At 44.8% G+C, this 25,859-nt stretch overlaps 1 protein-coding gene across 1 annotated transcript in view; it reads right to left on the bottom strand.

Annotated features, from left to right (window-relative positions):
* Positions 1-3,404: 3,404 nt before the first annotated feature.
* The window catches only part of LOC145352202 (uncharacterized protein C14orf132), a 41,190-nt gene continuing 18,735 nt past the window's right edge, over positions 3,405-25,859 (bottom strand). Inside the window, exon 2 of the mRNA XM_080201933.1 lies at positions 3,405-5,876. Coding sequence (XP_080058059.1) covers positions 5,652-5,876 — 225 coding nt within the window. The 3' untranslated portion in view covers positions 3,405-5,651. The remainder of the gene's footprint in view (positions 5,877-25,859) is intronic.

The following is a 25,859-nucleotide window of genomic DNA, read 5'->3' as shown; positions in this document are numbered from 1 at the left end:
TCCGTCTTTTCCCTATAACCCTTCAGATATTTTTCTCTTCAGATTATTATTCAACTCTCTTCTCGAAGACCACGATTGAAATGGTGGACGTTGAGTCATTGATTATATTCAAGGCTGAGATAGATTTTTGAACTATAGAGGCGCCAAGAATTAAGGGACGCATGAAAATGGAGTTGAAGCCAAGATCATATCGGCCATGATATTATTGAATTGTGGAGCAGACTTGAGGTGCCGAAATGTCTCCTCTTCATTCTGTTTCTGATGTTACACAGGGTATCAGGAGTGAGACATACTGCAGGAGTGATACAGAATTAGGCAAGATACAAAGAGTAAATGGATTAATAGCTTCACTAACTTATTCATCCAACTGTTCACAAACTAGAAATCAGACAAACCAGTACTAGCCGACTAGTTCCAGAATCTTCTGCATCAAACTTTTAAGTGGAGCAAAAAAGCCTCCGCTGACTAACTGCAATGCCTTCCAGTAATTGCTAGCTTTTCTGCTCTGTGCTCAACATCATCGGGTACTGTCACTGCAGAGCAGCTCAGATGTGTCTGCCATTCTCTGGAGAAACCTGGGTGATGGTTCATAACTGTCTGGCTGGTGTGTTACATTGATCACAACATTATTTAAAATCATTTCATGGATGTGACATCCGAATGGAAATCACCACGGGGAGAAACAAGCTCTATTCAAAACATCTGGCTCATAAAACCTGCTTCTCAGAACACATTTCCAATTCATAATCTCCAACAGTTCAGCCAGATTTGTATTTAATATTTCCTTGAATCTGTTTGAAAATGGAGGAATTGACAACAGCAACTTAACAGCAACCAAATGCAGCTATGGGCATGATTCCACGTGGATTGTGTCCTTCCCACTTCTTCTGATTTGTCTTTTCCTATGTTGTAAATCACACCAAATCCCCTTCACTTCCTGCCTACTATAGCACAGAAATTCATGAATTAAAAGGATTTTTGGAGGTCAAATTGACAGGAAATTATGAAGGTTTAAACTCTCTAACACAACCTCCCATTGCATGGAGCTCTGTATCAAAATCTCAAATTTAGAAAAATAAAACCTTGCTGCATTTAGACTTTAGGAAGTGGGAGTTCCTGGTTGTTTGTGAAGTCTTGTACGGTTGAATAGTCACCCTGTATTCAGTGCTGAGTCATATACAAAGAATGGACACTTTGATGCAGCGCTCTTCCAAGAGTGAGGTTTCTTTCTTTTAAAATAGCAGACTGAGGAACAGGTGCAAATCCAACAGGGAAAAGGATTCTCAAAGGATCCTATTAAGCTAACATTTTCATCTTCATTTTTACCCTGAGAAATTTCAGGGCCTTGAGGGGATGAGGTTTGCCTGGTGTAGTGATGTAGCAGAGGTCTTGTGTCTCAGTGGCTGGTGTCCTTGCCTCTGAGCCAGAGGTTCCGGGTTCAAGTCCCACTTGGCGGGAAGTGGGGGGGGAGGGGGAATGGGGAGAGGGGGGAGAGGGCGGTGGTGGGGGAGCTTTTCCCGATGTGCCATGGGAATTGTAACAGGCAGGACCCAGACCATGCAAAGGTCCATTGACCTCGGGCAGGATTTTCCAGCTCTGGGGCGAGTGCAGCTGGAAATCCGCCCCAGGATTTGATGGCCACGGAATCATAATGTAACCAAACAGTTTGATTATCAGTCTGTAAATCCTTTTGGTATGCCAGTGGCAGCTGGGAAGATGGGAGAGCTTGCAGGCGGCAACGGCAACCACTGCAGCACCTTGCCAAGGATAATTCTGGATCAAAATAAATCCAATGGAAGTTCATGGTCACAGAAGTTCTTTTCAGTACTTGGAGAGAGAGAAAGTTAAATAAAACAACAATTAATTAGATTTAAACCCCTCCTAGCCAATGCAAATGGACAGTTGGCAGAGTGGGCGTAAGATGCTAGTCACTATCTCATGCTCCAAACCAAATCAAATTTCACCCCCCCATTAATCTCAGTTAATCATTCTCCTTATTAACACTAGGGAAAGTAAAGCACAGAGAGGACCAGCTCCTCAGAGACAGTGAACTGGTAGATGGAGGGGCCCAGAGAATCACAAGGGCAGAAAATTGATATTAGGGCAGGGGTTGCATTAAACTAGTAATTGGGAAATTCTGACTAAAATCAGAAAATGCGGCTAAAAGCTAAATACTGCCTGTAATGACTTTGATCAGGCAATTGAGGTGGGCCGGTTAGAATATGAACTCCCTGATGAAGGGTCAAATTGATAAGCCAGTCAGGGAGCCTCTTGCTTTGTACTTAACCAGGAGTGCCAGTTCTTCTGGAACTCTTAGTGTACACGGCTAACTTGTAACTAAAGGGATTTTGGTGAAAGGACTTCTGCCTCCAAGCTTGAAATCTGAAATGAAACTAGAAATAGCTGAAAATGTTCAGTATCTGTGGAAAGAGAAACAGAGATAGCCCTTCAAGTTGACACTTCTTGAGAATTATGGTGGAAAATGTGGAGTCAATTAGCAGAATGGATACCAGGCTGGTTCCAAAACGGAGAGTTAGGATTAATGATAGTTATTCAGACTGACTAAAGGTGGGAAGCGGTTTTGTCCAAAGATTGGTACTGGTATCATTACTGCTCACAATTTAGCAAAAAAGTACGTAACAGTGGTGTTCACTGTTCTGTGTTTGATTATGTGGGTTTAGTAATTACGCTCAATGTACTTGATTGGGTAAGCCCTGGAAATGGATTCAGAGTGAAGCAGAAACCACAGAAACTACTAGAAGCTAAGCTGTAAGTGAGTGCATACGTTCTGTGATTGCAAAGATATTTTAAAACTCTGGTAAGTAAATCTGTTGTACATTTAGAAACTGGATTCAGCGCTGCATATCTCTGAGATATATAAAATATTCAACAGTGACACTAAATTGCAGAGTATAGTTAGTGCAGAGGAGAACTGTGAAAAAATACAGGAAAACATTATTGTACAAGGATGAGTGTGTAAATGGGCTCTGATATATATACATACATCTGAGGTATTGGCCCTGAACCTCTGATCTCCTAGAGGCTATACCCTGGATGTATCCCAGAAGATGCACACAGGGATTGCTATCCCTGAAGGTCCTCACAAAATGAATGGACAGCAATTACCTGGAACGTTCAAACTTCTAGTGGCTAACTACCCTGTACAGAGAACCATCCAAAGCTCTAACTTAAAACTGCAGACTCTGATTCTAAATCTCTTTGCAGAACAGTCACCCAGGAAAGGTTAGAAGGATTAAAACTACTTCTAACTCCTAGTGACCCTCTCAATAACAACTGGACCCCAGATCACAATCACAATGCCCCAAATACTCTCCTGATCAGTCCCTCCCTGACTACACCCCCCCTCCGCCACTCGAAAGCCCACAGTAAAGGATACAGCTGTTATTCTGCACATTTTCCAGAAGGCTAACTTTGATTCCGTGAGAAATGTGTAGCTCCAGTCAAAAGCAGCGGGTGGCAAGTAGACCGTGATGGCCACTCCTCACAATCTCTGAGCGAGTATATTCTAATAGGAAGAACAAAGAGGCCGCATTTTCTCAGCAGGTTTGTGTCTAAGTGAGTTTGAGGAACAGATGGATCCGAAATTGCAGATACGGAAATCATTAAAAGTAGCAAAACAGGTTAAAAGTTCACTTATAAAAGCAATGAAAACATTGAGATTTGTCTTTGGAGGGATCAGATTGAAAAGTCGGAATGAAAGTTGCACAGAAATTGGTTAATCGCACTTTGGGAGAACTGTGCAATTGTCTGGCTTCCACATTAAGATCAAGAAATGACATTTTTAGGCCCAGAATGGTTTACTCAGACACTGAGAGGTTACACTGAACAGGAGAAAAATATAACAGGTTGGAGTTCTTTTCTTGAGCAAAGAAGTCTTCAATATTATGAAAAGCTTTGAGGGTGCGGATGAAGAGAAGGTGTTTTCACTTGCAGGCAGGAACAGAAACTCGATGTCTTAAATGTGATATTTTCACAAATAAATCCTGTTGGGAATTCAGGAGGAAGTCATAGAAATCATAGAAACACTACAGTGCAGAAAGAGGCCATTCGGCCCATTGAGTCTGCACCGAACACAATCCCATACCCCTATCCTACCCCCATATCCTGACATATTTACCTGCTAATCCCTCTAACCTATGCATCTGAGGACACTAAGGGGCAATTTCAGCATAGCCAATCAACCTAACCTGCACATCTCTGGACTATGGGAGGAAACTGGAGCATCCGGAGGAAACCCACGCAGACACAGGGAGAATGTGCAAACTCCACACAGACAGTGACCCAAGCAGGGAATCGAAACCGGGTCATTGGAACTGTGAAGCAGCAATGCTAACCACTGTGCTACCGTGCCACCCTTTATCCAGTCCTTTACCCAGAGAGTGGTTAGAATGTGTGACTCACTTCCACAGGGAATAGAATAGTTAGAGTAAAATGAAGCTGGATAAACACAAATGAGAAAGGAATAGAGGGATAGGCTTTACAAGATGAAATGAAGAGGAATGAGAGGAGACAGGTTTGGAGTATATGAAATGAATGGCCTTTTCTGTGTTGTAAATATTTTGTTATATATTTACGCTAATAATTGCTGTCAATTATTTTCAGCAGACAGACTGTTGATTCCGCATTGATGAATACTGCCTTTCTAATCCATTCTGTCCTCTGGGCTATAGTGTAAATAAAGTAATTCAATAAATTATCATTAAAGCATTTATACTTACAGCAGTAAAAGATAGATTCTACAATTGACGTTATTTGAAGTTTCATACTTATCCTAATTGTTTATTCATATTTGCTGGCAACGTCATGACACTGGAATTTTCCACAAATATTCCACTAAAGTTTTGGACATTGGGAGAACTCCAGCACAGCTTCAGTGTTTTACCAGCTCAATGCACATCCCGTGCTCAAGAATGACCCACCTGCAGTCCTCATGTACATATCAGGACAGCACCCTGAACAAAGAAGCAAAGAAATGGAGCACCCAAAATCCCTGTCATTTACAAAGTCGCTCATACCACACGCATAGTGTGTCCCAAACCCTACAAGCCCCACCTTTCTTTGGCTCATCAAACCTTATTCATTGCTTCTTATCTCCCACCTGCAGCTGAGAAGAATCATCTCACAACAAAATCTCAAGTCAATCTCAGTAAAAACCCGATTGGCATTCTCTATCCAGGTTTCAATCTCACTGTTTTCACCAAGTCGAGTTTACCTAGATTTAAAAAATGCTATCTTTCAAAAATAACCCTGACAAAGTTTGTATTTAGTTCTTAAAGCAAAACATGACACTGCCAAAAACTGCATTGACCTATTGGAATGTGCTGAATATTTGGGGAATTTGAAAATTGCATTACAAATTCCCATGGTGAATATCAGATGAATATATAGTTACTTTATACAAGGTTCTGGTCATTAAAACACAGCAGAATGTAGCTCCTCTGAGAGAGAATAGCCGCTCCCTGCAGGTACAAAGTTGAAGAAACTATTTGTTGTCTTGTGGCCAAGATTGAGCACACACGTGGAACATGCAGGCTCATAAGTAATAGAGTTGGATGCCATATACGGTCCTCCATCCTGCGGGAAGGCTATTGGAAGGACAGTTTGTTCATGTGTCTGACCTCTTGAACATCCTAAAATGTGAACGCATACACAACACCAACCACCACTATGTTCCCGATGGTTGCTATTATCGCAATCCATAACCAGATGGCATCATTGGAGGTCCGGCCTGGCTCCTCGGGCTGGTTTGCAGCTGAGGGGCCCTCGTTCACATTGGTTGATGAATTGAAGAGTGAGAACTCAGTGTTGCATTCATCAATGGGGGAGTCCATGAACGCGCCTGTCATCACAGGGATCTGAGAGAGGGAGCAGAATACAAAGATAGTCAGTGCTACTTTCGCAAGAGTTCATAGTGATCATTGGAACATAAGAACAGAAGAAGGCCATTCAGCCCCTCCACTCTGCCCACACCATTCAGTCACCTGATTATTGAGCTGCCCCTCAGCCTCATTTCCAGCTAATCCATTCCCTGGATACGCCAGTGCAACAAAACATTGAGGGGAGGCGATGGCCTAGTGGTATTAGCGCTGGTCTATTAATCCAGAGACCCATTTAATGTTCTGGGGATCTGGGTTTGAATCCCAGCACAGCAGAGGGTGGAATTTGAATTCAATAAAAATTGGAATTAAGAATCTATTGGTGACCATGAAACCATTGTCAATTGTTGGAAAAACCCATCTGGTTCACTAATGTCCCTTAAGGAAATCTGTCATTCTTACCTTGTCTGGCCTACTCTAAAGCCACAGCAATATGGTTGACTCTCAATTGCCCTCAGGTGTCACTGGTTGGCCAGTATTTATTGCCCACCCCTAGTCCCCTATGTCCCACGAACGAATAAAAAAAATCCATCCCCGAATCAAAATGTCAATTGAACTTCAACATCCACAATTTAGAGAAAGGTTACCACTCAGAAAGAGGCCATTCAGCCCACCGTGTGTGTGCCAGCCAAAAAATGAAAAAATAAAAGCTAGCTGTCCACTCTGATCCCACCTTCCAGCACCTGGTGCTGAGCTTTGCAGCCTCCAGTAGCCAGGTGTAGATCCAACTACCTTTCAACGAGTTGACAATTTCTGTCTTGACCACCTTCCCAGGCAGCAAGTTCTAAACACCACTGGGTGAAAAAGATTTTCCTTATGTCTCTCCAACCTTCTACCAATCACCATCAATCTGTATCCTCTGGTAAAGGACCCCTTTGCTCAGAAAAATGGGGCTTCCCATTCTGACCCAAAGATGCCACAATCAAGTCAACTTTTAGCCTCCTCTGTTCTCAGGAAAACAACTCCTAGCCTGTCCAATCTCTCCTCAGAGCTGCAATTTTCAAGCCTTGGCACCGTTCTGGTAAATCTCCGTGCTCTCGCCAAAGCAATTCTGCCTTTCCTGTAAAATGGTACACACAAATCTCCTGCTGTAGCCTCGCCAGCGTTTTATACAATTCTAGCGAGAAAAGAGTTTCGGATGTGTTCCAGGTCCCCCGAAGAGAAGCGGTAATTTCTCACTATTGATGCTATTGAATCCATTTAACATTTTAATTACCTCAATCTGATTATCCTTCTGCACTTTCAGTCCTCGATCTCATTCATATTGAAGGGAATGCAAACCAAGTTCATGTATTAATGAATTAATCTGGGTAACATGGTGGCATGGTGGTTAGAACTGCTGCCTCACAATACCAGGGACCCGGGTTCGATTCCTGGCTTGGGTCACTGTTTGTGTGGAGTCTGTACATTCTCCCCATGTCTGTGTGGGTTTCCTCCGGGCGCTCTGGTTTCGTCCCACATCCTGGTTAGGTGCATTGGCTATGCCAAATTCTCCCTCAGTGTATCCAAACAGGCGCTAGAGTGTGGCGACTAGGGGATTTTCACAGTAACTTCATTGCAGTGTTAATGTAAGCTTACTTGTGACTAATACATAAACTTTAAGTTTCCATCCAGTTATGGGGATGAAAGCCTCACTATATTCTGCCTGCTCCATATCCTTTTATAGACAAGACCAACAAGAAACCACTGACCTCAGATTTAAAATTAGTAATTGAGCTAGTGTCTCTCGCTTTCCCGGAGAGAAAGTTCTAGATTTCCAATACCCATTGGATGCTGAAATATTTCCAAACTTTTTGTCTGTTGTCTGCACCTGATTGTAATATTATGTCCCCATGTCCTAGACCTACTTCTCTCTATTTACCTAACGCTTCCTTTCAATCAAATTCTGGAAACATCAGTTAAACCACCCTTTAACTTTCCTTGTCACAAACTTACTTAACATCATCTCTCCTCATCAGATTTTTGGAGCCTTGGTAACATTCTGGTGAACCTGCACTCCACTCCTTCCAAGCCAGTAAGGTGTGTGCCCGCAAACCCAGGGCAGAACCCACTGGAGGTGATGTGGGTCTCCGCGGATGCAGGGGGAGACAGAGAAACCCCTTCGTCACCCTTCTTCAACTTGTTCCAATCACACATCTGATAGACCAGCAGCAGACCTGTCCTCAGGATCAGGGATCCCAGCGGGTGGGGAGTGAGTGCAGGGGGGTTTGGGGAGAGGGAGTGAGGGGGAGTAGGGGGGGTGGGTCTTGCCCACTTAGAGCTACTGGTCTATCCGAGGCTGATAGCTCCATTGAACAAATCACCAGTCTCATACCCACCCGAGGCCTGGGATCACCTCCGGATGCTGAGTTCCAGACAGGCTATGCTGTAACCAGTTCCTTTTCTTATATAATAATTATCCTGAAGCCAATGAACCTAACCTAACAGATGAAGAAACTGCCGGTATGTCCTTCCCCAGGAGGGCAGCACCTCTTTAATGTGATGCCTCAGTGAACCTTCATCCTAAACAATTCTGACTTTGCAAAATGCTTCTTGAATCTGTGTTGACGTTTTGTAACAGTGCGTAAGTTGCCCCAGAACATGTTCCTAATGTGCATGAGACATGCCTCATTCCCGCACTCTGTAAATTGTGAAAGAGCTTTGAGGCAGAAACAATGTTAAAGTTTTGTCCTCGTCAGTTTCCAGAATAAAATAGGTTTGCTTTCAGATTTTTGAGATTGTCACTACACGAGATTCTTTGCAAAGTTAACAGTTCATTTCTCTAATTGTAGATTTACTTCACAAGCTGATATTTGATGGATGTCTCTATTCATTCAAGCGATAAGGAAAGAGTTACAGCCAAATTATTCCTGTGAAGACTGATTCCAGCTGCTTGCTGTCTGTACTGATTTATTTTTATGTTAGTTCAAAATAATTGGTTGGAGATAATGGGAGTCATTGAAGGAAGGAGCTGATACTTGGGGTTCACATTACCAGGTTCAACAAGCACAGATTATCATTGGATTTAAGCTTCTGGGGGCAATGGGGGTCGATCAGGCAGGGGAACTGCACGGCTGGAACATTCAACATCATTTTCAACCAGACATACCGAGTGGATAATCCATCTCAGCCCCTTCCTGAGCTCCCTCCCACCAGAGGTGCCAGTTTTCAGCCAATCTGATTCATTCCATGTGATATCAAAACAGCTGAAAGTACCGGATGCTGCAGACAAGGGCCATGACAGCTTTGATATTAAAGAGTTGTTCTCCAGCAACAGCCACACTGTGAGCCAAACTACAGCAGTACAGTTCAACACAGCACAGTTCAACACAGCACAGCTCAACACAATATAGCTACAACACAGCACAGCTGCAAAACTGTACAGCTCAGCATAGTACAGCTACAACACAGTACATCTCCTCACGGTACAACTCAACACAGTACAGCTACAACACAGTACAACTCAACACGGCACAACTCCACACATCACAGCACAACACAGTACAGCTACAATACAGTATAGTTACACACGGCAGAGCTACACACGGTACAGCTACACAGCAGTACAGCTGCACAGCAGTTACAACCCAGTACAACTCCAACAGAGTACAGCTCCAACCCAGTAGTACAGGTACCACACAGTATAGCTTCACCAGTACAGCTACACACACTCCAGCTGCAACCCAGTACAGCTACACACAGTACAACTACACGCAGTATACTACAACACTGCATCTACCCAGCAATGTGGATAAGTGCCCAGATATGTCTTGTATACAAAAGAAGGACAGATCCATCCCAGCTAATTACCTCCCCATCAGGCTCCTCTCGGTCATCAGTAGAGTATGGAAGGAGTTGTCAAAACTGCTATCAAGCAGCACCTGCTCAGCAATAACCTGCTCAGTGACGCCCAGTTTGGGTTTCGCCAGGGTCACTCAGCTCCTGACCTCATTAAAGGCTTGATTCAAACATGGACAAAAGGCTCAATTCCAGGGTGAGGTGAGAATGACAGTTCTTGACATCAAGGCTGCATTCGACCGAGCGTGGCATCAAGGAGCCCGAGCAAAACTGGAGTCAACGGGAATCAGGCGATTCTGCACAATGCTCAGCACTATTCACAACTGCTCAGATACTGAAGCAGTTCATGTCCGTTTGCAGTAAGACCTGGACAACATTCAGGCTTGGACTGATAAGTGGTGAGTAACCTTTGCTCCATACAAGTGCCAGGCAGTGACCATCTTCAATAAGAAAGAATCTAACCAACTCCTTCCATACTCTACTGATGACCGAGAGGAGCCTGATGGGGAGGTAATTAGCTGGGATGGATCTGTCCTTCTTTTGTATACAAGACATATCTGGGCATTTATCCACATTGCTGGGTAAATGCAGTGTTGCAGTACACTGCATGGAGTTGTACTGTGTGTAGCTGTACTGAGTTGCAGCTGGAGTGTGTGTAGCAGTACTGTGTGTAGCTATACTGTGTGGTACCTGTACTACTGGGTTGGAGCTGTACTCTGTCGGAGTTGTACTGGGTTGTAACTGCCGTGTAGCTGTACCGTGTGTAGCTATACTGTGTTGTAGCTGTACTGTGTCGCGCTATGATATGTGGAGCTGTACTGTGTTGGAGCTGAGCTGTGTTGTAGTTGTACTGTGTTGACATTTGATTTGATTTATTATTACCACATGTATTAGTATACAGTGAAAAGTATTATTTCTTGTGCGCTATGCAGACAAAACATACCATTGATAGAGAAGCAAAGGAGAGAGTGCAGAATGTGTAGGATGTAGAGCATTGTTAAAGAGTTTAAAGAGCTAGAATGAAGTTTTAGAAGAATAGAATGAGAGTAAAAGATTGAATCAGAAGGTACGCTGGGCACAGCTCACAAGAAGTAGCCTCACTCCGGCGCCATCTTGGAAGTCTCATTCAATGGTATTACCATCTCCAAATCCCCCACTATCAACATTCGGGCAGTTACCATTAACTGAACTGGACCAGCCATATAAATACTTTGGTTACAACATCAGGTCAGATAACTCACTCTTGATTTCCCCAAAGTCTGTCCCATCATCAAGGTAAGGTATGACGGAATACTCTCTACTTGCCTGGGTGAGTGCAGTTCCAACAACACTCAAAAACTCAACACTATCCAGGGCAAAGCAGCCCACTTGATCCATACCCCATGCATTACCTTAATTATTCATTTCCTTTACGACTAACGCAGAGTGGCAGCAGTGTGTACCATCTACAAGACACACTATAGGAATTCACCAAGGTTCCTTCAAATGACACCTTCCAAAATCACAACTGCTACCATCTAGAAGGAGAAAGACAGCAGATACCTGGGAACACCACTACCTGGAGGTTACCCTCCAAGTCACTCACAAAGAACAATACAGCACAGGAACAGGCCCTTCGGCCCTCCAAGCCTGCACCGACCATATCTTCCTAACTAGACCATCCGTTTGTATCCCTCTATTCCCAGTCTGTTCATGTGGCTATCTAGATAAGTCTTAAATGATCCTAGCGTGTCTGCCTCAACCACCTTACTTGGCAGTGCATTCCAGGCCCCCACCACCCTCTATGTAAAATACGTCCCCTGCACATCCATATTGAACCTTGCCCCCTTACCTTGAACTTGTGACCCCTTGTGTCTGGGAAAAAGCTTCCAACTGTTCACCCTATCTATTTCCTTCATAATTTTATAAACTTCTATTAGGTCGCCCCTCAACTTCCGTCTTTCCAGGGAGAACAATCCTAGTTTACTCAATCTCACCTCATAGCTAATACCCTCCATATCAGGCAACATCCTGGTAACCTTTTCTGTACTCTCTCCAAAGCCTCCACGTCCTTCTGGTAGTGTGGCGACCAGAACTGGACGCAGTATTCCAAATGTGGCCTAACCAACGTTCTATACAGCTGCAACATCATATGCCAACTTTTATACTCTATGCCCTGTCCAATAAAGGCAAGCATGCCATATGCCTTCTTCACCACCTTTTCCACCTGCGCTGCCACCTTTAAGGATCTGTGGACTTGCACACCCAGGTCCCTCTGTGTGTCTGCCCAATGATTCTGCCACTTATTGTAAATCTCCCCCCTGCATTAGATCTACCAAAATGCATCACTTCGTCTTATCTGAAGGCGTATGGTGTACTAGTCTTCATCAATCAAGGAATTGAGTTTAGGAGTCAGGACATAATGCTGCAGCTGTATAAGACCCTGGTCAGACCCCACTTGGAGTACTGTGCTCAGTTCTGGTTGCCTCATTACAGGAAGGATGTGGAAGCCATTGAAAGGGTGCAGAGGAGATTTACAAGGATGTTGCCTGGATTGGGTGGCATGCCTTCTGAGGATAGATTGAGACAGCTCGGTCTTTCCTCCTTGGAGAGATGAAGGATGAGAGGTGACCTGATAGAGGTGTATAAGATATTGAGAAGAATTGATTGGGTGGATTCTCAGAGGCTTTTTCCCAGGGCTGAAATGGCTGCCACAAAAGGATACAGGTTTAGGGAGCTGGGGAGTAGGTACAGAGGAGATGTCAGGGGTAAGTTTTTCACTCAGAGGGTGGTGGGTGAGTGGAATCGGCTGCTGGCGGTGGTGGTGGAGACGGATTCAATTGGGTCTTTTATGAGACTTCTGGATGAGTATATGGGACTTAGTAAGATTGAGGATTGTGGGTAAGCCTAGTAGTTAGAGATATGTTCGACGCAACTTGTGGGCCGAAGGGCCTGTTTATGCTGTAGTTTTTCTATGTTCTAAATTCCATCTGCCATTTCTCTGCCCAATTTTCCAGCCTACCTATACCCTGCTGTATTATCTGACAATGTTCATCACTATCTGCAAGTCCAGCAATCTTTGTGTTGCCCGCAAACTTACCGATCACACCAGCTACATCTTCTTCTAAATCATTTATATATATCACAAACAGCAGAGGTCCCAGTACAGAGCCCTGTGGGACACCACTAGTCACAAACCTCCAACCAGAAAGATTCCTCCACTGCTACCCTCTGTCTTCTATGGCCAAGCCAGTTCTCCACCCATCTAACTAGCTCACCTTTTATCCCGTGAGATTTAACCTTTTGCACCAGCCTGCCATAAGGGACCTTGTCAAACGCTTTACTAAAATCCATATAGACGACATCCACGGCCCTTCCCTTGTCAATCGTTTTTGTCACCTCCTCAAAAAACTCAACCAAATTTGCGAGACATGACCTCACCATCCTGGCTTGGAAATATATCACCGCTCCTTCACTGTCACTGGGTCAAAATCCTGGAACTCCTCCCTAACAGCACTGTGGGTGTATCTGCACCATAGGGACTGCAGCGGTTCAAGTAAGTAGTTCACCACTACCTTCTCAAGGGCTTTGAGGTGGGCAGTAAATGCTGTGCTAACTAGTGACAGCCACATTCCATAAATGAATTTGAAGAATGGTTCTCCTATTGTTTTGAATCTCCTACAGATGAAAACAACTCTCTGTGTGTATCCCAGAAAACCCTTTCATCATTTTAAACAGTGTTTTACATCTATGGACAAAAGCATAGCTTCAAGAGATAAATTAATTATAAATGAATCTTAAATATGATGCATGGTAATTGGGTGATGATGGGAATAGCTAGAGATAGTATTACTGTCCATCTCCCAATGTACACTTCTACACCGAGAGAGCTTAGTCAGACAATAGCTTCCAGATGTTTGTTGGATTTGTCCTAAAAGTAACAACAGAAAATATTCTTCAATAAAATGCCAAAATTATCAAATAGAATCTCTACAGTGCCAAAGTTGGCCATTCGGCCCACTGAGTCTGCACTGACAACAGCCCCACCCAGGCCCTATCCCCATCACCCCATGTAATTACCTTGTCAGTCCCCCTAACATTAAGGAGCAATTTAGCATGGCCAATCAAACCAAACAACAGACTTTGGACTGTGGGAGGAAACCAGGATACCCAGAGAAAACTCACATAGACACAGGGAGAATGTGCAAACTCCACACAGACAGCGACCCAAAGCTGGAATCGAACCCAGGTCACTGGAGCTGTGAAACCACAGTGCTAACCACTGTGCCACCGTGCCACCCTAAATGTTGATGTCTGTAACTGTGAAGATTTTTATTTACATTGAGGTTTCTAAGTTAAAGTTATAATCATCAGTTTTATCCTCTATATTCAAAACATCAACATGTTTTGGTTTTTTATCAAAGCATCTTCTCTCTTCATACTTTCATTTCAAATCTCACAAACATCTGGAAGGTGTTGTCTGACTAACTTCTCGCCTTGTAGAGGTCTACACTAGGAGATGAACAGTGACACTTTTTCTAGTCATCCATTTTTTGGATTTAAATCTTTCTCATTGCTCAGCGTCCCATAGGAGGGCATAGTGTTTGTGAGATATAAAACTGACAGGTTAGAGCAAGTAATTTGTTTATTCACTGAAAAGTCTATATAATCTTAGAGGACTTAGTATTCCAAAGGGAAAAACAGATTTCCAGATTGAAGTGACTGACAAGAAAGCAGTGATAGCCAACACTAACAGATTGAACAAATACTCAAAATGTCATGAAAACATTTGAGGAGTTTATGACCTTTTATAAGAATTCCTTGGCCTAGGCATAGGCTGAGCTCATCCAAAGCTCCTCATGTCCAAACCCGCAGCTAGTCCTCTCCCTGTCGCCACACTTGGCTCCAGATTGAGCAACTCTTGAACTTTTATTCTGTGCTTTCAAAACTCTCCATTTTCTCACCCCCTCCCTATCTCTGTCATCTCCTCCAGACCGCAAAACTCTCCAAGATACCTGCCTCGTTTTCATTTCTGGCCTCTTCAGCATCCTGATTCCAATCATTCAACCCAGCTGTGAGATGGGCTTTCTGTGTCTTGTTCTGAAATACTCTCCCCCATCCCCCCAAACTCTCCACTTCTCAATCCTTAAGACATCCTTTTAAGCTGTCATCTTTGATCAAGTTTCTGGTTAACAGCCTGAATATCACCTGACAGGTTTGTTGACAAAAGGTTTTGAGATTTGCTCCTGTCAAACATTTGGGATTTCGCTCTGTTAAAGGTGTGACATAAAGCTTGTTATTGGAGCATAAAAGTTGTTGATGGTTTTATGAATATATTCTTACTTCCCAGCTTGTTAAACTCAGTGAGGGGAGATTTGGATGTTTCATTAAATGAGCTGTCCATGGCAAGAGGATTTAAGGATAAGGATATTTTTGCTGCAATTGTACAGGGTGTTGGTGAGGCCATACCTGGAGTACTGTGTGCAGCTTTCGTGACATTATCTGAGGAAGGATGTCCTTGCTATAGAGGGGGTACAGCGAAGGTTTACCAGGCTGATTCCTGGGATGGCAGGTCTGTCAAATGAGAAGAGACTAAGTCGTTTAGGATTATATTCACTGGAGTTTAGAAGAGTGAGAGGGGATCTGATAGAAACTTATAAAATTCTAAGAGGGTTAAACAGAGTACATTCAGAAAGAATGTTCCCAATGGTGGGGGAGTCCACAACTAGGGGTCATAGTTTGAGGATAAGGGGTAAACCTTTTAGAACTGAGGTGAGGAGAAATTTCTTCACCCAGAGAGTGGTGAATGTGTGGAATTCACCACCACAGAAAGTAGTTGAGGCCAAACCTAGATATAGCTCTTGAACCTAAAGGGATCAAGGGATATGTTGGCGGGGGGGGGGATTAGGATATTAAATTTGATGATCAGCCATGATCAAGATGACTGGTGGAGCAGGTTCAAAGGGCCGAATGGCCTATTTCTGCTTCTAGTTTCTATGTTAGCCCTTCTTGCACAAACCTATAATCAAGCCCCAAAAAGTATCAACATCCTTATTGTACAATACTGTATTGTAATAATACTGTAATGTACAATACTGTAATGTTCAACCAGGGAGTGAATAAAGTCGACTTAACGTCTACTTTACAGTGTCAATTAGAGTCAATTACAACACATTTACAATGTTAGTTTCAAACACTTTGGTACCAATCCCTGCAATTTACCCAGATTCTGATGGTGAGATTTCCAGACAGACTTTGCAATCCATCATAACATTGACAATATCTTGGGGATGTATTCAACACTTTGGGATTCTGTATCAATTGTACAACTCCGTACAATGCCACAAATCATCCCTTAGACACAAAAATGACAAGAATATTAATGACATCAAGCCAACACATCACTTGAGCTTTTGATCGGAAGAAGCCAGGTGAACGTTAAGTGAGTGAAACAATATATTCAAATTCTGCAACAGCCTGGAAGGAATTGGCAAATTGACCAGAGGGAGATAAAAGACCTTTTGTTTTACACAGTGAGTTACATCACCTGAAAGGGCAGAAGGAAACAGAATCAATAGTTACTTCCAAAAGGTAACTGAATGAACAACTAAAGGCAAAACCAAGTCACAGGGCTACAGGGAAAGTGGGATGGAGTGAAACTTTTTATATATAAAGAGCAAGAGGGTAACCAGGGTTGGCCCACTCAAAGACAAGGAAGGAAATCTATGCGTGCAGCCAGAGGAAATGGGCGAGGTATTAAATGAGTACTTTGTGTCAGTATTCACCAAAGAGAAGGACTTGATGGATGATGAGTCTGGGAAAGGGTGTGTAAATAGTTTGAATCATGTTGAGATCAAAAAGGAGGAGATATTGGGGTTCTTGAGAAATATTAAGGTAGACAAGTCCCCAGGGCTTGATGGGATATACCCCAGAATACTGAGAGAGGCAAGGGAGGAAATTGCTGGGGACTTGAGAGAAATCTTTGTATCCTCACTGGATACAAGGGAGGTCCCAGAGGATTGGAGAATAATCAATGCTGTTTCTTTGTTTAAGAAGGGTTGCAAGAATAATCCAGGTAATTACAGCCCAGTGAAACTTACATCGGTGGTAGGAAAATTATTGGAGTGGTTTCTTTGAGACAGGATTTATTCCCAGTTGGAAATAAGTAGACATATTACAGAGAGGCAACACGGTTGTGTGAAGGAAAGGTAGTGTCTCCCAAATTTGATCAAGTTTTTCGAGGAAGTGACAAAGATGATGGATGAGGGTAGGGCAGTGGATGTTGTCTACATGGACTTCAGTAAGGCCTTTGACAAGGTCCCCCATGGCAGACTGGTGCAGAAGGTGAAGTCGCATCGGATCAGAAGTGAGCTGGCAAGGTGGATACAAAACTGGCTCGGTCAAAGAAGACAGAGGGTAGCAGTGGAAGGGTGTGTTTCTGGCTGGAGGGCTGTGACAAGTGGTGTTCCTCAGGGATCAGTGCTGGGACCTTTGCTGTTTGTAATATATATAAATGATTTGGAGGAAAATGTAACTGGATTGATTAGTAAGTTTGTGGATGACACAAAAGTTGGTGGATTTGCGGATAGCGATGAGGACCATCAGAGGATACAGCAGGATATAGATCAGCTGGAGACTTGGGCAGAGAGATGGCAGATGGAGTTTAATCCGGACAAATGTGAAGTAATGCATTTTGGAAGGTCTAATACAGATAGGAAATATACAGTAAATGGCAGAACCCTTAAGAGTATTGATAGGCAAAGGGATCTGGGTGTACAGGTACACAGGTCACTGAAAATGGCAATGCAGGTGGAGAAGGTAGTTCAAGAAGGCTTTCATCAGCCAGGGTATTGAGTTTAAAAATGGGCAAGTCATGTTGCAGCTTTATAGAACCTTAGTTAGGCTGCACTTGGAATATAGTGTTCAATTCTAGGTCGCCACACTACCAGAAGGATGTGGAGGCTTTGGAGAGGGTACAGAAAAGATTTACCAGGATGTTGCCTGGTATGGAGGGCATTAGCTATAAGGAGAGGTTGGAGAAACTTGGTTTGTTCTCGCTGGAGCGACAGAGGTTGAAGGGTGACCTGATAGAAGTCTACAAGATTATGAAGGGCAAGGACAGAGTGGATAGTCAAAAGTTTTTTCCCCAGGGTGGAAGAGTCAATTACTAGGGGGGCACAGGTTTATGGTGTGAGCGGCAAGGTTTAAAGGAGATGTACGAGGCAGGTTTTTTACACAGAGAGTAGTGGGTGCCTGGAACTCATTGCTGGGGGGGAGGTAGTGGAAGCAGATGCGGTAGTGACTTTTAAGGGGTGTCTTGACAAGTACATGAATAGGACGGGAATAGAGAGATATGATCCTCAGAAGGGTGGGGGGTCTTAGTTCAGTCAGGCAGCATGGTCGGTGCAGGCTTGGAGGGCCGAAGGGCCTGTTCCTGTGCTGTAATTTTCTTTGTTCTTTGTTCAAATTACCAGAAATAAGATGATGGGCTGAATGGTCTTATTTTTGTGCTGGGAGTTTGTGAATTTAATCTGGACTCATGGGAACGTTGAGAGAGTTTCTCATCTGCCTGGAGGCTATCAAAGAACTCTGAACTTGTTAGTTATTTCAGCTCTTCACTGTTCCTGGCATTTACTGCATTTACCCCGTCCAACACCAGCAACTCCACAAAAACTAAATAACAGACTTATTTTCACTAAATAACAGACTTCAGAGCATTATGAACAATGTGTAATTTCACACTGAATTTAAATGTTTATTTGTGTGTTAAGAGAAGTATACAATAGTTTCAGTGCTGCTGAGAAGGGGTGTTTGGGGATTCCAGCCCAGTGACTGTGGAGAAGCAGTCGGTGGGTTTCCAGGTCAGGATGGTGGGTAGCTCAGGGGGGAATTTTCAGGTGCTGGTGTTCCCAGGTGTTGGCTGCCCTTGACGTTCTGGATGGCGGAGGTTGTGAGTTTGGAAGGATGGTTCCCTAGGGAGCCTGGGTATGTTCCCGCTGCTCATCGGGATGGAGGAGGTTCCAAGGTCACAGGGACAGACTGAACAGAACACAGAAACATAGAAACGAGAAGCAAGCATGGGCCATTCAGCCCTTTGAGTCTGCTCTGCTATTCACCTTGATCATGGCTGATCATCGAATTCACTATCCTGATCTCCATTCCCTTTCATCCCTTTAGCCCCGAGAGCGATACCTAATTTCTTCTTGAAATCAGACAATTTTGGCCTCAACTACTTTCTGTGGTAGTGAATTCCACACATTCACCACCCTCTGGAGAAATTTCTTCTCACCTCAGTTCTAATCCTTATCCTCAAACTATAACCCCCTGGTTCTGGGCTCCCCCCACCATCGGGAACATTCTTTCTGAACAAAGAACAAAGAACAACACAGCACAGGAAACAGGCCCTTCGGCCCAACGAGCCCGCGCCGCCGTCCCACTGTCCCAGTGACCTATTCATGATTTTAGTCTAGGCCTAATGTGCGAGGATCAGGGAAGTCCAATTTAGGGACAATTTAGTACCCAATCAATCAGCCTAAAAGCACATCTTTGGGATGTGGGAGGAAACCGGAGCACCCGGAGGAAACCCACGCAACCACGGGGAGAACGTGCAAACTCCCACAGACACAGGCCCAAATCCATGTGTCCGCACAGCAACAGAGATAGTCTAACCTACCCTGCCTAACCCTGTTTGAATTTTATAAATTTCTCCGAGATCCCCTCTCACTCTTTTAAACACCAGTAAATGTAGTCGCAACCGACTTAGTCTCTCCTCATATGACAGACCAGGAATGAGCCTGGTAAACCTTTGCTGCGCTCCCTCTACAGCAAGAACACCCCTCCTCAGGTAAGGGGACCAGAATTGCACACAGTACTCCAGGTGTGGCCTCACCAACGCCCGACACAATCGCAGCAAACCCTGGGTGGAGGAATGCTGTTTCCTCTAGCTGGAGGGTTTAGAATAAGGGATCAAAGTCTCAGGGTACGGAGCCGGCATCTTTTATATTCATTCTTGGGACATGGGTGTCACTGGCTGGCCAGCTTTTATTTATTGCTATAATTTAGGATTGAGATGAGAAGGCACCAGGGGGTGGTGAACCTCTGCCACAGGAGGCTGTGGAAGCCAAGTCACTGAATATATTTAAGAAGGAGATACAAATTCTAAAGCTGTCAAGGAGTATGGGGAGAACAGTGTGAATGTGGCAGTGACACAGAGCATCAGCCACGTCCATACTGAATGGTAAAGCAGGCTCGGGCAGGCAGGGGGGTGGGGGGGGGGGGGGGGGGGGGTGGGGGGATGGCCTACTCTTACTCCTATTTTCTGCATTGTTATGTATTTAGGTTTTGTTTATGAACCTTGGTGCCTGGTGTCTGGATAGACTTATCACTAAAAGATTTCAGGTATTTTGGATTTGTTTGTGTTTATGCATTTTATTGAGGTTTTACAACCCCCCCCCGAAGTGAAAGGGATTGGTTAAAAGAGACCGGAAGATCAGTGGTTTGCAAAGCAAAAAATTGTAGAAAAGGCATTGCTGTTGCCTAGCGATGGTGATCCAGGGAGACAGAAACAGAAAAATATGGGAGAGGAGACACAAAGAGTTCAGAGTCTCTGAGAAGCGAAGGTACCAGACTATAGGGACAGTAGTGAACTCACTAATCAGCCATAGCACTCAGTTTAGATGTGGTGTTCTTGGAATACTGTTTGCTCTGTAGTTGAAGAAACAGTGAAGTTTAAAGTGCAGGGTCTCAAGGAGAGATACGAGTTGTCTGAGAAGCAGTAAGTCAATGCTCAGGAATTCTTTGGAAGGGAACCATGTTCAACTGTGCTCGTCTCAAGCAAGAAGCAAGTGTGTCAAGTAATGGTAAATCTTCACTGGTTTATGTGTCTGTAAAGATATTGCCAAGGTAAAGGAATAATGTAAATTTAAATAATTTTCTTGGCAGTATGATAGTGTCAGTCAGTGTTACCAAGTTACAATGGCAGCAAACATGACAGTGTAAGCAAGTGTGACCCTCTGACACTTCAGAACTTGCTCAGTACTGACACTCTGATGGTACTGACCCTCTAAGAATAGAGCACTCCCTTAGTACTGACCCTCTGAGAGTGCAGCACTCCCTCAGTACTGACCCTCTGACAGTGCGGCACTCCCTCAGTACTGACCCTCTGACAGTGCGGCACTCCCTCAGTACTGACCCTCTGACAGTGCGGCGCTCCCTCAGCACTGACCCTCTGAGAGTGCAGCACTCCCTCAGCACTGACCCTCTGACAGTGCGGCGCTCCCTCAGCACTGACCCTCTGAGAGTGCAGCACTCCCTCAGCACTGACCCTCTGACAGTGCGGCACTCCCTCAGCACTGACCCTCTGACAGTGCGGCACTCCCTCAGCACTGGCCCTCTGACAGTGCGGCACTCCCTCAGTACTGACCCTCTGACAGTGCGGCACTCCCTCAGTACTGACCCTCTGACAGTGCGGCACTCCCTCAGCACTGACCCTCTGACAGTGCGGCACTCCCTCAGCACTGACCCTCTGACAGTGCGGCACTCCCTCAGCACTGACCCTCTGACAGCGCGGCACTCCCTCAGCACTGACCCTCTGACAGTGCGGCACTCCCTCAGCACTGACCCTCTGACAGTGCGGCACTCCCTCAGCACTGACCCTCTGACAGTGCGGCACTCCCTCAGCACTGACCCTCTGACAGTGCGGCACTCCCTCAGCACTGACCCTCTGACAGTGCGGCACTCCCTCAGCACTGACCCTCTGACAGTGCGGCACTCCCTCAGCACTGACCCTCTGACAGTGCGGCACTCCCTCAGCACTGACCCTCTGACAGTGCGGCGCTCCCTCAGCACTGACCCTCTGACAGTGCGGCACTCCCTCTGTATTGACCCTCTGACAGTGCGGCACTCCCTCAGCACTGACCCTCTGACAGTGCGGCACTCCCTCAGCACTGACCCTCTGACAGTGCGGCGCTCCCTCAGCACTGACCCTCTGACAGTGCGGCACTCCCTCTGTATTGACCCTCTGACAGTGCGGCACTCCCTCAGTACTGACCCTCTGACAGTGCGGCACTCCCTCAGCACTGACCCTCTGACAGTGCGGCACTCCCTCAGTACTGACCCTCTGACAGTGCGGCACTCCCTCAGCACTGACCCTCTGACAGTGCGGCGCTCCCTCAGCACTGACCCTCTGACAGTGCGGCACTCCCTCAGCACTGACCCTCTGACAGTGAGGCACTCCCTCTGTATTGACCCTCTGACAGTGCGGCACTCCCTCAGCACTGACCCTCTGACAGTGCGGCACTCCCTCAGCACTGACCCTCTGACAGTGCGGCGCTCCCTCAGCACTGACCCTCTGACAGTGCGGCACTCCCTCAGCACTGACCCTCTGACAGTGCGGCGCTCCCTCAGCACTGACCCTCTGACAGTGCGGCACTCCCTCAGCACTGACCCTCTGACAGTGAGGCACTCCCTCTGTATTGACCCTCTGACAGTGCGGCACTCCCTCAGCACTGACCCTCTGACAGTGCGGCACTCCCTCAGCACTGACCCTCTGACAGTGCGGCGCTCCCTCAGCACTGACCCTCTGACAGTGCGGCACTCCCTCAGCACTGACCCTCTGACAGTGCGGCGCTCCCTCAGCACTGACCCTCTGACAGTGCGGCGCTCCCTCAGCACTGACCCTCTGACAGTGCGGCGCTCCCTCAGCACTGACCCTCTGACAGTGCGGCACTCCCTCTGTATTGACCCTCTGACGGTGCAGCACTCCCTCAGTATTGACCCTCTGACGGTGTAGCACTCCCTCAGTACTGACCCTCTGACAGTGCGGCACTCCCTCAGTATTGACCCTCTGACAGTGCGGCACTCCCTCTGTATTGACCCTCTGACGGTGTAGCACTCCCTCAGTATTGACACTCCCTCAGGCCCAGGAACAGGAAATTATTTAATATTGTTATGTTGTAATTTGTGGAATGTTCTGTCGGATTGATTCAAAATCATTAACTTCACATTTTATTCAGCCCCATAACATTTGATGGAAAGGCACAGATGGGTTGATATTAACATTGGGTCTTGGGCCTTTCTTGAACATTGAGTCTTTACTAACGTGAGTGATTAGCTTAATATGTCTGTAATAAATATTTGATTGCAAAGATTCTAATAATTTTCATAAATTCAGTTTTATTGAATCTGTAAAACTTCATAACTTTTAATGCAGAGAAATGGAGAAGGAATCTTGCCTGAAATTTGCTTGGGTTATTCAAAGCGTTTTATTCAGCCTGACAGAAATGATTAATGTCTCTATAATGCCTTTCGTTCATGTTAGGATGTCCAAAAGCACTTAACAGCTCATGATGGACTTACTGAAGCGTGGCCACTTGGAATGCAGGGACGCACAGCAAGATCCCACAGACAGTTATGCGATAATGACCTCGTCATTGGTTTTTAATGATGTTGATTGAGGGATAAATATTTGCCAAGACACTGGGGAGAATTTCCCTGTGCTTCCTTGAAGTATTCTTGTGGAATATTCATGCACAGACAGTAGAAGAGAGCATATCCTGAGTGAGACACAGAGTGAGTGTGGTTATCTGGGAATTTGCAGCACAGTGGGATACGGGGCAGAGGGGAAGAGGTGCTTTTTGCTTTTTGGTTTTCTATCTTTTTAATCTTCAGAGGGTGGTCTTGCCCTACTGTAGAAGTAGAGGCTACAATGGACAGAGCTAACTGGTGTGTAGTGGGTGAGGTTGGGGAAGTATTTATACTCTTTTTGCTTATAGGTACTTTTTGTGGTTTACAGTTTCTAAGGGCTATATTCTGTAGTAACGAGGAGTTTCTAATATATTCTGTAGTAAAGAAGGGACCTGGAATAATTCATATTCATTAATATCTTCTGAAAAGATTTAATTTTAAAGAGTAAATCATGGTAGAAGAACACAAAGCCATAGTGTGCTCCTCCAGCTCTATGTGGGAAGCCTGGAACATTTCCAACGCCCAGGGCCTGCACCTCTGCGGGAAGTGTCTCCAGCTGCAGCTCCTGGAAGCCCAGGTTTCTTTTTTAAGTTTTAAGTTTAAGTTTATTTATTATTGTCACAAGTAAGCTTACATAACACTGCAATGAAATTACTGTGAAAATCCCCGTGTCGCCACACTCTGGCGCCTGTATGGGTACACTGAGGATGAATTTAGCATGGCCAATGCACATAACCAGCATGTCTTTTGGACTATGGGAGAAAACTGGAGCACCCGGAGGAAACCCACGCAGGTTAATAGCAGTGCCACATGCCAGTTCGAGCAGAATTGCAGGATATATCAGATGAATATGCGACTGAAGAGATGGTTCAACAGGAAAGGCTTCAGGTTCCTGAGGCATTGGGACTGGTCTGTGGAAGCTAGGGCAAGTACAAACTGGATGGATTGCACCTGGGCAGGACCAAGACTGATGTCCTCGGGGGAGTATTCGCCAGAGGGGTTGGCGAGGAGCATGGGAAAATGGCAGCAGGATGGGAACCTATGAAATGAGTCAGAAAAGGGGGAAACAAGGACAAGAACAAAAGACAGAAAGGGAAATAAGAAAAGTGATAGGCAGAAAAATCAAGGGCCAGAATCAAACAGGACCACAGTGAAAAATAATAAGAATGGGGCAAGGAATGTTAAAAAGACATGGGTTTGTGCCTTAGTGCACACAGCATTCACAATAAAGTGGAAGAATTAATTGCGCAAGAAGGTGTATTTGGGTTTGATATAGTCAGGATTATGGAGACATTGCTGCAGGGTGACCAGGGATGGGAACTGAACATCCAGGTGTATTTAGTATTTAGGAAGGACAGACAGAAAAGGTAAAAGCAGTGGAGTTGCATTACTGGTTAAAGAGGAAATTAACACCAAACCAAGGAAGGAAATTAGCTCTGACAAATTAGAACCCATGGGCAGGATTTTCCAACTGTGCTCGCCCTGAAACCGGAAATTCCCACCCAACTGACAGTTCCATGGTCCACCCCTCACCTACTATGATTCCCAAGGCAGGCGGGACGGGAAAATTAGCCCCTATATGGGTAAAATTAAGGAACCCCAAGGGACAAAAAAATATTAATGGGAGTTGTATACAGACCCCAAACTGTAGTGGTGATGTTGGGAATGGCATTAAACAGAAAATTAGAGAAACATGCAATACAGGATTATCTGTAATTACGGGTGATTTTAATCTGATATAGACTGCGTAAATCAAATTAGTCACAATACTGACAAGGAGGAATTCCTGGAGGTTAAACAGGATAGTTTTTTGGACTGATACTTTGAGGAACCAACTAGAAAGCAGGCCATTCTAGACTGGGTATTGTGTAATGTGAAAGGAATAATTGGCAACCTAGTTGTGTGAGATCCCTTGGGGATGAGTGACCATAACATAATCGAATTCATCGTCAAGGTGGAGAGTGACATCGTTCATTCTGAGATTAGGGTCCTGAATCTAAATGGTGTGAGGTGCAAGTTGTCTATAATGGACTGGGAAACGTTAATTAAAGGGATGATAGTGGACCGGCAATGGCAAACATTCAGAGAGTGCGCGGGTAAACTGCAACAATTGTTTATTCCTGTCTGGCACAAAAACAAAATGGGAAAAATGGCCAAACCGTGGTTTACAAGGGAAATTAGAGATAGAATTAGATCCGAGGAAGAGGCTTACACATTGACCAGAAAAACAACAGGCCTGAGATCTGGGAGCAGTTTAGAATTCAGCAAAGGAGGATAAAGGGATAGATTAAGAAGGGGAAAATAGAGTATGAAAGTAATCTTGTGAGGAACATGAAAACTGATTGTGAAAGCTTCTATGGATATGTGAAGAGTAAAAGATTGGTGAAGAGAAATATAGGTCCCTTACAGTCAGAAAGAGGAGAACATGTAATGGGGAACACACAAATGGCTGACTAACCAAATTTATACTTGGATTCTGTCTTTACAAAGGAGAATACAAATAACATATCAGAAATGTTGGGGAACACTGGTTTTTGTGAGAGGAAGGAACTGAAGGAAATCAGTACTGGTAGAGAAATGGTGATGGGGAAATTGATGGGATTGAAGGCTGATAAATCCCCAGGACCTGATAATCTACATCCCAGAGTACTTAAAGAAGTGGCCTGAGAAATAGTGGGTGCATTGGTGGTCATTTTTCCAGATTCTATAGATTCTGGAACAGTTCTTACAGACTGGAGGGCA

The sequence above is a fragment of the Carcharhinus amblyrhynchos genome, chromosome 14, assembly GCF_965287045.1.
Source record: "Carcharhinus amblyrhynchos chromosome 14, sCarAmb.v2.hapA, whole genome shotgun sequence".
In the NCBI taxonomy this organism is placed as follows: Eukaryota; Metazoa; Chordata; class Chondrichthyes; order Carcharhiniformes; family Carcharhinidae; genus Carcharhinus; species Carcharhinus amblyrhynchos.
The sequence above is the reverse complement of the archived record's forward strand: the minus strand, read 5'-3'. Positions and strand labels throughout refer to the sequence as shown.